Source organism: Cupressus sempervirens, chromosome 7 (genome assembly GCF_028749045.1).
Source record: "Cupressus sempervirens isolate cs-2001-9-10 chromosome 7, ASM2874904v1, whole genome shotgun sequence".
In the NCBI taxonomy this organism is placed as follows: Eukaryota; Viridiplantae; Streptophyta; class Pinopsida; order Cupressales; family Cupressaceae; genus Cupressus; species Cupressus sempervirens.
This window is the reverse complement of record NC_143124.1, coordinates 435,108,430-435,122,420: the sequence shown is the minus strand read 5'-3', so window position 1 is coordinate 435,122,420 and position 13,991 is coordinate 435,108,430. Positions and strand designations below refer to the sequence as shown.

General features: G+C 38.3%; 1 protein-coding gene across 1 annotated transcript; it reads right to left on the bottom strand.

The window, feature by feature from the left end:
* Positions 1-12,867: 12,867 nt before the first annotated feature.
* LOC149547423 (putative serine acetyltransferase 1) lies at positions 12,868-13,991 on the bottom strand. Its single transcript, XM_089791634.1, has one exon. The coding sequence runs from the start codon at positions 13,913-13,915 to the stop codon at positions 12,959-12,961; it is 957 nt and encodes a 318-aa protein (XP_089647760.1). The 5' UTR covers positions 13,916-13,991; the 3' UTR covers positions 12,868-12,958.

Sequence of the window (13,991 nt, the reverse complement as noted above, 5' to 3'; positions counted from 1 at the left end):
AAATGTCTACTCCATTAGCTTTGGGTGGCTGGTTAAACCCTATCCCCAACCTCATCTTGTCCCCTTCAGTGCTCGAACGTTCTCAGGCATGCTGAACCAGAATGTCCCTAAGGGTCACTAAATGCCACAGGGCTGCAATATTTGATGGGGCATATCTCGGAGCTCATGCGAGATATGGATGATATTCTAGTTCCTACAAGACCGTGTTATAGAGACCTACAATAACCTCTCTCACTTTTTGGAGATCGCATTCTATTTTCATTCTACAACGCCATCTCGGGTGATGCTGAAACTTGCAGTGTTGGCCAATACAAAGTTGCCAACTGCCAAATCTCTCTCATATTTTGTCGTGGGATCAAACTGTCTGCTCCATTAGCTCCGGGTGGCCAGGTAAACCCTATCCCCAATGTCGTCTTGTCCCCTTCAGTGCTCGAACGTTCTTAGGCACGTTGAACCGGAATGTCCCTAAGGGTCACTAAATGCCATAGGGCTGCAATATTTGATGGGGCATATCTCAGACCTCGTGCAAGATATGGATGAGATTCCAATTCCTACAGGACCATGTTATAGAGACCTACAATAACCTCTCTCACTTTTTGGAGATCGCATTCCATTTTCATTCTACAATGCCATCTCAAGTGATGCTGAAACTTGCAGTGTTGGCCAGTACAAAGTTGCCAACTGCCAAATCTCTCTCATCTTTCGTCGTGGGATCAAACTGTCTGCTCCATTAGCTCCGGGTGGCCAAGTAAACCCTATCCCCAACCTCGTCTTGTCCCCTTCAGTGCTCGAATGTTCTCAGGCACGCTGAACCGGAATGTCCCTAAGGGTCACTAAATGCCACAGGGCTACAATCTTTGACGGGGTATATCTCGGAGCTCGTGCGAGATATGGATGAGATTCCAGTTCCTACAAGACCATGTTACAGAGACCTACAATAAAATCTCTCACTTTTTGGAGATCGCACTCCATTTTCATTCTACAACGCCATCTCAGGTGATGCTAAAACTTGCAGTGTTGGCCAGTACAAAGTTGCCAACTGCCAAATCTCTCTCATCTTTCGTCGTGGGATCAAACTATCTGCTCCATTAGCTCCAGGTGGCCAGGTAAACCCTATCCCCAACCTCTTCTTGTCCCCTTCAGTGCTCGAACGTTCACAGGCACGCTGAACCAGAATGTTCCTAAGGGTCACTAAATCCCACAGGGCTGCAATCTTTGACGGGGCATATCTCGGAGCTCGTGAGAGATATGGATGAGATTCTGATTCCTACAGGACTGTGTTGCAGAGACCTACAATAACCTCTCTCACTTTTTGGAGATCGCATTCCATTTTCATTCTACAATGCCATCTCTGGTGATGTTGAAACTTGCAGTGTTGGCCAGTACAAAGTTGCCAACTGCCAAATCTCTCTCATCTTTCGTCGTGGGATCAAATTGTCTTCTCCATTAGCTCTGGGTGGCTGAGTAAACCCTATACCCACCTCATCTTGTCCCCTTCAGTGCTCGAACATTCTCAGGCACGCTGAACCGGAATGTCCCTAAGGGTCACTAAATCCCACAGGGCTGCAATCTTTGACACGATATATCTCGAAGCTTGTGTGAGATATGGATGAGATTCCAGTTCCTATAGGATCATGTTGCAGAGACCTACAATAACCTCTCTCTCTTTTTGGAGATCGCATTCTATTTTCATTCTACAACACCATCTCGGGTGATGTTGAAACTTGTAGTGTTGGCCAGTACAAAGTTGCCAACTGCCAAATCTCTCTCATATTTCACCGTGGGATCAAACTATCTGCTCCATTAGCTCCGGGTAGCCGGGTAAACCCTATCCCCAACCTCACCTTGTCCCCTTCAGTGCTCGAACGTTCTCAGGCACACTGAACCAGAATGTCCCTAAGGGTCACTAAATGCCACAGGGCTGCAATCTTTGACGGGGCATATCTCGGAGCTCGTGCAAGATATGGATGAGATTCAAATTCCTACAAGACCATGTTGCAGAGACCTACAATAACGTCTCTGGCTTTTTGAAGATCACATTCCATTTTCATTCTACAATGCCATCTCGGGTGATGTTGAAACTTGCACTGTTGGCCAGTACAAAGTTGCCAACTGCCAAATCTCTCTCATCTTTCATCGTGGGATCAAAATGTCTGCTCCATTAGCTCCAGGTGGCCGGGTAAACCCTATCCCCAACCTCGTCTTGTCCCCTTCAGTGCTCGAACGTTCTCAGGCACGCTGAACCGGAATGTCCCTAAGGGTCACTAAATGCCACAAGGCTGCAATCTTTGACAGGGCATATCTCGAAGCTCGTGCAAGATATGGATGAGATTCCAGTTCCTACAGGACCGTGTTGTAGAGGCCTACAATAACCTCTCTCTCTTTTTGGATATTGCATTCCATTTTCATTCTACAATGCCATCTCAGGTGATGCTGAAACTTGCAGTGTTGGCCAGTACAAAGTTGCCAACTGCCAAATCTCTCTCATCTTTCATCGTGGGATCAAACTGTCTACTCCATTAGCTCTAGGTGGCCGGGTAAACCCTACCCCAACCTTGTCTTGTCCCCTTCAGTGCTTGAACATTCTCAGGCATGCTCAACTGGAATGTCCCTAAGGGTCACTAAATGCCATAGGGCTGCAATCTTTGACGGGGCATATCTCGGAGCTCGTGCGAGATATGGATGAGATTCCAGTTCCCACAGGACCATGTTGCAGAGACCAGAGATCAACCAAGGATAAGGATAACATAGTAAGAAAATGATTATTTATTTGGTGGATATAAGTCTTTTATATAACAAACCATTTATATGCATAGTAAAAGAACTGAATATAGATTTGAGACATATTGATCACCTGCAGTCTGATCATCTTCACAAGTATGCAACTTTTGCTTCACTATTTCATGCGGGTTTATTGAACTTTCTTTATGAGGTCATTTACAGATGGGATGTTCAAAGGTTGAGTTCCTATGGGCCTTCAATACTTTGACTATACTTTAAGTCAACGATTATGAATATGGGAAAAAATGGAACTTGTTGTATTTTGAAGTACTGAGAAGATGGCCTCGCCCTTGCCCAGGAGTTTCAGAAATGGGAGACATTAGGTAAGAGAGTGAAAATGTTACTATCACTTCAACGCACATGACACAATTGGAAATGCAAATTTTGATGGTAATCATTTTGTGATAAGGGAGAGACTAGGGATGATCGTTGTTACTATCTCTTTAGTAGTGGATTTTTGTTTTCTCTTGAATTTGGTGGTGGGGGATCAGTGGTAATTCTCCTTGGATATTCCTTCTTATGATGTTAGTGACAAGTGTTGCTCTTTGAAAACACTTGTACAATCTTTTTTAAATTGTTAGATAAAAACAAAGAATTGTAAGTATTAAACATGATTAGCCTTTAGTTCCTAGAAGATCTTTATTTCCCCATCAATGCATTTAGAAAGTTAAGTTTTAAGAAGATCATAAATAGAAAAAATTAGAGAAGCGATTTAAACATTTATATTGATTGGAAACATGTGAGTCTTGAGTTTCCTCTGCCTTTTAAAGAACATTCCTTAGCTAGCATACCTAATTCCACATTCCATAAGAGTGTCATTGCGCTAAAGATTTAGGAAACCAACTGCTCTAAGATAAAGCTTCTCGGTCAATAATAATCTAGCCTATTGAGGTACATAATACTTCTCAATTAAACTTGTGTTAATTTAGTATTAATTTTGTAATTAACTACAATTTCAGTATCTGTGTACAGGGGGTGACTGAGAAAACTATTTGAGGTCCAATTGAAAATATATTTGTAAGGATCTCGACCAAGGTTCACAACTTCAATGATTAATACATTCATTCAGGCTAGAACCTCACTACAAAAAAATAATATATAAAAAAGGTAGTGAATAACGTCATGTCTAGACCCAAATCAACCAATGAAAGTCAAATCAGCATAATGTGGAACAACAATATATGCATTGAGTGGGTTGTCATAGAAAAGCTTCAGAATAAAATCCATGTCTAGAATTAAAAGACCTTAAATAAAATTTATGCTTGTAACACAAATGGCCATTCAAAATTGAATATGATTACAATATGTGAAATAACATTATGAGAACTTGTAATGCTCTTGTGAACATCGTGTTAATTCTTGTAAGAATCCCTAAGATGCTTGTTATACTCAAAATTTTGTTGAAATTGAATTAATTTTTATCCTATCAGTTAATTGGCTTAGGGTGATATATGCTTCTTGGATGGAATAATGAGTTCGTGATTAACTCTGTATTAAGATTCATAACATCTTCTAGTTATTTGCAAAGGAAATTTATAAATTAAGCTAATGTCATATGGCTTGCTTGAGAAAGATGTCTGTGTTCTTATTGATGGGTACTAATGACTGTCCACATTTAGTTCTTCAATATCCTTTTTGACAAGCTTTCCATAGACATTTCTTTGCCATACTAAGTATTTTTGAAAACATATTTGAGTAGAAGCACTGTAGTAGATACTACATGATGTTTTAACAAATAAAGTAATGGGTTAAAGACTATTATTTCCAAGGTATTATGTCATAGTATTTTAATTGTAATGATATTAGACTAATGATATTCTTGAAGGTAACTTTGACATGCAGCAAGAAAGACAATCTACAGCCAAGGCTATATTGTGCCTACAACCAAAGCCATAAATGCTCATAGCCAAAGCCACTAGTGCACATAGCCAAAGCCATGGATGCTTATAGCCAAAGTTACAAGTGTTCGCAGCCAAAGCCATGAGTACATGAAGTCGACGATCACAATTGTTTACAACTATTCACCAGAAACAACTTCTTTGCAGTTTTTGAGAAATACTAATAAAGCAAAAATTAACATCTACTAGTTCGTAGACATAATGGCAACTTTCTAGCAATTGAATTTAATTTCATACATGCACATATCTAATTTAATGTCATGCACGAACATATCTAATTTAAGGTCATACATGAACAAACATATAATATAAAATGATAACCAATAATGTAATATACATTAACAAACACATAATATATTATGATAACCAATAATGTCGTATATGAACAAACATATCATATATTAACCAATAATGTCATACATCAAATAAATTTCATACATCAAATATAGAATGTCATATGTACATCAAATGTATGTCAAATATGTCTCTCTGATGCCTATATATATACATGGGGAAGGAAACAAGTCTCTATATATATATATGTATCGAATATCTCAACTACATCTTTTCCTTCCCACGAGGGGAAGGAAACAAGTCTCTTGACATCCTCTGCCATCGTGTGGAGGGAGACAGTGGAGATGACAGGGCCCTTCTGACACACTCACTTGACCTCTTATTGAGGCTCTTCTCCAGGTCCAACTGATACAAATAAAGTAGATATGAATCAATATTTATTATACATTGAAATCAAATATATGTACACACAAAATCAATTATTTTCTTACCACCAACAAATAGTCACTCTGTAAGTCCACCTCAAATGCTCATGGACGATCAGGCATGACAAGACCCTACACCAATTCAATAAATATAATCACTTATAAATAACATTAGAAATTTTGAGATTAACTATTATAAACAATACCTAAAACGAAGAAAATTCTTTCATACCTCCGTCAGTGGCTGTGAGCTAGCCAAAACTACGACCACTCCACTATCAACAGACTGTCGCAGATGAGGAGGTGTGTCCGATATCATGAGCTTCATGTCATACAATACACGTTATATCTAACATGAAACATGGAATAAATATAATCAAATGAACTAAATTAACATGAAACAACTGTACCTGTGTGAAGCTCGTATGATGTCTCTGCTCTGTGTCTGTGGTAAAGGTTGAGGGTCCTGTGGAGAACTGATGCACATGCATAATTTTTTTTGTCAATCCTTAATATGATTACATAATAAATATATGTATTAATTAAAATGATTAAATTGATACATACCTCAAGACTCGTTGAAGGGACAAAAAATGGGCCTGGAGGATCGCTGCTAGGCCTAGCAACACTTTGACCCTAAATTTTGAACAATGTCAATAAATGCTAATTAATTAATCATTCACTATACATATGAAATGTGATCAAATTAGTAATTTACCTGTGTGTCAATGCCAAATATCTCATTCAGGAACTCATCGGTGACAAGCCCATCATTTGTAGCATCTCCGGCATGAGTGCCAAATGTGCATAGGGATCCACATGAAGTGCACATACACATAGAAGGCTCCCCCTCAACTAATGGGCTTGTGGAATGGATGAGGGTCTATTTCAAAGCATTAATGGTCCCTAGAGTGCTGGCCTCTACATGTTCCTTCACAACTGAAGGAATAATCACATGCTCGTGCTGTGGATGGACCACAGGTGTCCTAACTACATTAGGGTCACGACATGCTCCTGGCCTCTCAAATGATGACCCCCCACCTCTACCCTAGGATTCTAACATATCAAAATAATTGGGGATCTCCCCAAGGACAAACTCACAATATAATTTCTTCAAAAAATACATGGGGACCTCGTGATTGTTGCAAGGAGGGGCATAAAAAACCATCCACCATCTATCCCAAAAATTATTTCTAATAGCATTGTGTATACACCAATGGATGGGGAACTGTTTAGTACCCTCTCTAACAGTATTTGGCTCACCGGGTTTTCTAAATAATGCACATATACTACCTTTTGATATTTCTTTTTTTTAACATCTTCATATGACAATTTATTTGCATAAAATCTTTTTTGTTCATCCCTCTTAGCCTGCCAAATATCTAACTGACCACTAACTGAGGCTATCTGAGTGTTAATGGATTTGAGGGATGATGCCAATTGAGCCCTCATTGGATTGGTTTGTCCGGATTCTTTCAACCGAGCAATGAGTCTTTCTAATTTACTTTTGCCTCTCTGTATTTCATTTCTTATATTTTCTTGTGTGCCTGGTGGAGGTCTTGCAATTGGTTCAGGTTGTGGAATTTGTTGTTCTTCTTGAGGAGGGTTTTGATTTTGAGGTTCTTGAGGGTTTTGTGGATTTTCCAGTTGATTATGGACATTTCCTGATAAAAAATCAATTGAAATCCAACTAAATAAACAAATCTAAATGAAATTTGTAAAAACCCTACAAAAGAATATCAAAAACCAATAAAACAATATGGAAAACATATTAAACAATGCAAAGTTAAGTTTATATCACTTACCTTGTCGTCGTTGGTGTGCTCGTTGTCTTGAATTTCGTCGATGAGGAGGCATTTTGGCAAATGGTGGTGAATTTTTGCTATCAAACCCGTATACGTGCTGTTGGAGAGCCAAAAAGAAAAATGAAAATGATGGGCCGCGGGTCTGCAGCCCATCATATAACTTTTTTGATATTAGAATAGCGCGTACGCACTATAGTGCACGCGCTATATTGCATACGCTATATTGCGTACGCGCTATTGAAAATTAGAAAAAAAAAAAACCTTGTCATCTTTTTGGCACCACAACTCGGTGCATATGCCCTAATGTGAAATTTGACAGGATCAGAGATATTTTTCAACAAGGTTCCTAGGGCCATCTCTTGTTTGGATTCCCAATCTTCTTTATGAGCTTCATCAGCATCAGTAGGAGGTTTCTTTGTTGCACCAGTGACATAATGCAATAAACCTTCTTCTACCAATGGTTCTTTAATGTTTTCTTTCCAAGTAGCATAATTATGTGGAGTTAACTTTGAAAAAGAATCCATAATGCAAGAACACAAGATCAAGGAGACACAGTACACAATACACCCCCCCCCCCCCCCCCCCCCCCTTTTCACTCAATCAAAAAATCCCCCTCCCAAATAAATGATTTTGGCACTTTATATATAGTGCATTTAGAATGGGCCACTTGTCAAAATGGACAAAGTGGACTTTCTAATTTTGCTGATTACAATCTCTATATAGAGTACAGATCTGGACCTTTACAATATAGCTCAATAGTACAACAATTGTGAAGCAATACAATGCAAAATAGGACCTATATTTGAAAGTGGTATTTTTGTCCACACAAGACTACAATCTAACTATAGATCTGAAAACTAGACAAAAAAATACACTTTCAAATAAAATAGAACCTAAAAAGGAGTCTAGATGAGCTCGTACAATGTGTTTGAAGTTGCAAAGAGCAAGATTAGATAGGTACAGTCACCAAAAAAATTTTATTCTGACAAATTCATGTACCAAAACTAGAAAATAGCTGCAGCACTAAAAAGTTCAGAAAATTTTAACCAAAAAAAATAAAAAATCACACCTGATTTAGAGTATGGATGACCAAGTTATGGCCGTTTGAAGTTAGGCTACCAAATCAAAACTACATCTAAAGAGGGGTCTGGAGAGGAAAATACTGTGTTAAATTTGATGGTCAAATGACCATCACAACAATTCAAAAATGCCCTAGAATGACACTCATACGACTGTCAAATTTAGGCTCTTATTTTGTTGACGTTAGTGAAAACGTAGGCCTGTGATGATGTCACCCTGCATAGCTATTGACGTGGCATGTATGGACTATATGGAATGGTAGGGACGACCATGTTGTAGTGCACGGATAGTATAGTAATTTTAGGTGTCTGATGATGTGGCTGCTAACTCAATGTTGACTGTACTGATAGCTGGGTGCTTATGTTAGTATGACATGGCAGAGTTTAAAATAGCCGCATGATAGACTGCGTGGAGACTGAGTTAGATGCTAGAGATTGCTGACATGTTTGATGTGGCTTTGGCCACGTGTCAAATTGTTATTCAGTCATGTGTCTATTGTTTATGCAAGTTAGCGTTGTGTTGGTAGATGGGTTGGACACCGCGTGGCTATGGAGGTGTCTCTACGTGTAACTTTTGTGGATTTCGTAGCGAACACGTGGCACGGCGTTATCAAAGTTCGGTGCCAGAGTTGCAAATAAATTAGGGCTGAAAAAGTTTAGATGCCACCGGTATATTCTTTTTGTAGGTTGCTAGAGTATATTATGAGGTGGAAACTTTTGAAGTTTACTCCCACATTAATCCAAAGTCTATAGCGTTGGTGCTTTAAATGAAAGTCACCGTAGATTGGAAATAAAATAAAGAAGCTACCCACGGTTGAGTTGCTCAATTGCCATTTCTTGTCGAATTTGTGCCGAATTGCCCAAAAATATTGATGAAGTTGCCTGGGAATTAAATATACTGCAAAATATGGAATATTCATTGTGGAATATTCACAGGTTCAGGGTCGAGATGTGATTGCCCGATACTTGGACCTGTAAAAAATTTTCTTTGCACTTTCTTTGCATGCCCGACTAGGCAAAAAAATTTTTCAAATTTTTTTGAAAAATGCAGGAAAAATACATAATTAATCAGATCCAAAAATAAATTAATCAGACTGATAAAAGACCATACCCAACTTTGTAAATCGGGCCTTTGAGTTTCGATTTGCAAAATTTGTTTTGCTTCCCAGTCGACTATGGCCTAAAATAGGCAAATTTATAGTCAATCTTCACCAAATCGTCGCATTAGACACAATGGTGAGGTCCACTTCAGCTCTAGACACTCCTAATTACAATTGATGCTTTAGATCTGAATTGGGTCCCTTAGAGAGATGAAGAAATGAGGTCTCCAATGGCTATGTGATGAGTATCTCCCTCAGCTCTGATACCATGTAAGAATCTACCTTAGGGAAAAATTCACCCAAGACTAATGAGCTTAAACACAAGCACAAAATAGACCAGAGTATGATCAAAATAAATGTATAGTATTCAATACAATGTACAAGTACACTAGGAGTGGTTGAATATAAAGGCCTCTAAGATGCATCTAGAATGCCTTAGAATCAACATCAGGATAAGTCATGCAACCAGGCACATGTCCACCAGATATGAGTTATCCTCCATTAAGCACAGAAGTAAGTGCGATGATGAGAGGATAAGCCTACAATGGTGTGACACGCAAATCAGTGTTGTAGACAACATGTGCTAAATTAGGAGTACGAATAACTATTTTGTCTACATGACAACTCTGTGAATGATGCAAACTCATGTGTTGTAGAAACCATGTGCATAATTAGAGTTGCATACTTCTGTGTTGTCAACATGACAACCCAAAAAGGTGCGCAAACTCCTAAGTGTCTCAAAATAAATAATAAAATAATGCAAACTAATAAAATAATGCAATAACCTAAGTAAACTTAAGTAAAGTGTAAATAGTAAATACCTATTTACACCAACAAAGAGAAATGTTGGAGGAAGAATAGAGATTCAACCTAAGGCTCATTTGTTTTTCAAAGGGTATAAACAATAGTTTAGAAGAGAATATGATGAGACATTTTTCCTTGCTACAAGAATAGAAATCATCCATGTTGTCATACCTCAAAGAACCTTTGTTAATCACAAATGCTACTATATCGCCTTTAGGAGAAAACACTTTACTACATTTGTGATCTTTCATTTACTAAAACTAGACAACTTTAGGAAAATATATCCACCTAAGACGAGATGATCCTATATATCCATTATATAAGACAAAGATGAAAAATGAGGTATACTTTCATTTTGTAACCCAAAAAAAGCTATTATTTGATAGGCAATGTGTAAATCCCATCTTGACCTCTATATGGGATATCTATCACAAATATTATATGAGATATTGAATGTATTGACATCTACATTGTACACTTTGAGAATGACTTGCTCCATGAAAAAGGCCTCTCTTTTTTTTTTTTTTAAAGATTACTAGATAGATATAGGAAGAGTCTTCTACAAATGCTATAAAAAAAACTAAATAACATGTACATAATTTTCATTTAGGAGGTTGTGACACATTACCTAAGCTCAAGGTGACCCTAAAAAGATATGTGGATGATAAAATAGAAATGCCTAAACCCAAGAAAATGAATTTAAGCATTTGTTTTAGACATGTACTCATATGTACAATTTTGTTTAACTTTTAAAATATTTTTTAGTAGCATCTATATCTAAAGTATAATCTATATAAAGTATGTTGATATATGTCTTACTATACTGTAACTAATAATTTGTTGAGTCAAAAGCATAAGAAAAACTTGAACACCTTTATTTAACATTGTTACTTTGGACTTTACTAATATTTGGTTGAGCAAGAAAGATTAGTTGTCATATTTTCAAAAAACTCCTTAAACATTTTTATCCCCATTAATAACATAGCACAAAGATATTACATAACATATTTTTTTTCCTAGTTAGCAGGGCAAGATTGTCATTTTGACTTCCTTGTAGTACATGGGACCTAGTAAAAAAAGACAGACTTGTTATGGATACTATGAATTGAACCAAAATGTCTTCTTTTTTGGACACTCGTATAGAGTTTAATGAAGAATGGAAGGAAGTTCAGTTTCCTACTATTTAGTTTCTTGTTTTTCGTCTCTAGATTTAGCTTAGTTTAGTTGCTAGTCCTTTTTGCAATTTAATTGTTGCTTCTTTAGTTTGTGAACTTGTTTTGAATTCATTACTTGTCAATTCCTTTTGAGCTCTCATTTTGGCTTAATGTTATTTTGATGGGTTTGGGCCCTCTCTTGTTTGAACTCAATGAAAACTTCCTTCTAGTGCATTGCTACTAGCTCTATTATTTGTAATGCTATAAAGCAAGCTAATGTACATTTTGATATTGCAATTTTATACAACATGCTTAAGTCAACATCGATATTCGTCATCCATTATATTAGTAATCAACTAACAAGTTGCAAAATATAATATTTTTGTTTTTTTCCTCATAAGAAATCTTTGAATATCATCTAAAGAGTAAATTTCCCTATTCTTTATATATAATTTGAATAAAAAGAATTTTTTTCATAAAATTAAGACCACATTTTAATGAAGAAAAAAATCTTTGAATATTATTTTCCCTTATTCTTTATGTTGTTAGAGTGGGGTTGTCGTTGCATCAAAAGATCGATATGTTAATGTTCGATGTAACTGCTCAACTTATAGTACATAAGAGGTGGTTAAGCCTTCATCACCAACTGTTGTGTGTACTGATTGGAATGAAAGGCATTGTCACTTAGCTAGCATTTGCAACAATTTTGCCCTCGGGACACGATGGGGTTGGAACTTGTGACCTAGGTCTGATACCATTTGTTAGAGTGTGTTTCTAGTTGTACCAAGAGATCAATTTGTTAATTCCCGATACAACCGCTCGACTTATAATACACAAAAAATGATTAAGCTCTTATTACCAACCGTTGCGTATACTGACTGTGACCAAAGGCACCATCACTCGACTAGCCTTCGCAACATATATATCATTTGAATTAAGCAGAATAATATTTTCAAAAAATCAAAACCCTCTTTCAACAAAGTGATGCCATATAATTCTTTGGACCCGGAAATTTTTTTTAATGAAACAAATTTAAAAACAATAAACGGTCTTCGGAAATTTTAAATTATCGAAATCATTTTTTGCGATGGAAAAACTTGTTAATTATATTTAACTTGATCTCATAATTACGTCGAAAGGTTAATTATACTCTTCTAACCGCAGAAGACCCAATTCCACGAGACTGCCCGTTGAATAAAATTGAGAGCTGGCGTCCTCCTTATCAGAAATCATCCTACCGGAGGTCAAAGGGATTAAATTCTGTCATTGATGAAGAATGATAATAGAGCTCTCGTTGTATGATCACAGCAAGAAACAAAGAAACACAACACGACAAAAACTCCCTATATAAAATTAACAGACTTCATTGTCTCTTACGAATATCAGGACAGGATGTATGAAGCGCACATTTATAAATAGATAGCTAATTTTAAATTAAAAATTGATTCAGAAATTAATAATGTATATCTCAGTACTAAAGTTCCAGATTATAATCAGCGATTCATTCTAAGACGATGAGAATGTAACTGCTCCGCAAATCCCTTATTTACATTGCCTAGATATTTGAAACACAGAGTACAATTGGCACAGATTATAATCGGAATTTCGGAGAATGATCTCAAATAACATAGTCAGACCATTCCGGGATCATGAGAGACATGCACTCCATCATTTTACACGAATGTTTCGCAGTCAATCTGCTAGAATCACTCTTTCCCCCAATTAATCTCGCAGGGTTCCCAACAGCAGTATTCTTGGGCGGGACGTCAATGAGCACGACAGCCCCGGCTCCAATCTTAGCCCCTTCCCCAATTCTCACATTTCCCATAACACAAGCCCCCGCGCCGATCAAAACCCCCTTCCCAATCTTGGGATGCCTATCGCCGCCATGCTTCCCGGTGCCGCCAAGTGTCACATTGTGCAGAATTGTGACGCCGTCGCCAACAACGGCCGTCTCGCCGATAACAACTCCCGTCCCGTGGTCGAACACCACGCCCTCCCCGATCCGAGCGGCAGGATGGATGTCCAGTGCGAACACTTCAGAAACCCTGCTCTGGATAACCAGAGCTACCGAGAATCGACCCTGCGACCACAGGAAATGCGCCACGCGGTGTGCTTGGCAGGCGAGGAAACCCTTGAAGTTGAGCACGCAGTGTGTGTGGGAAACGCAGGCGGGGTCTCTCTCTTTGACGGCGCGAATGTCGGCTACAACAGCTTGGCGTATTTGAGGGTTTTGAGTAAAGACGTCGAGAAAGAGGTTGTAGAGCTCCGTGGTAGGCAGCATGGAGGTGATCGAAAGCTTGTTCGCCAGATGAAACGCCAGCGCGCTCTCGATTGTGTTGTGGGTGAGAATGGTGGAGTTGAGGTAGCTTGCGAGGATGGGCTCAGCCTCTGCCTCTTCCTCCGCCTCTCGCCGCATCTGCTTCCATATCTCTTCCTGAGCTCCCTCGTACAACATTCCCATTCTCTGATTTAAAAGGATTATTTGCACCTCTCTAATCACCCTGCTTTTCCCGCTTGGGAATTTATAGAAGGATGGAGTGGGGAGCATACACGCAACCTCCTCAAGTAACATGTCGACTCGAATCGCCGCCCTTCTTCACCCCGTGAAGTGGAAGCAAGTTAATGCAGAGGAAGGCGTAGGGAAATTG

Coding starts and splice junctions, on each gene's coding strand:
- LOC149547423 (XM_089791634.1), bottom strand. CDS start 13,915: ATGTTACTTGAGGAGGTTGCGTGTATGCTCCCCACTCCATCCTTCTAT.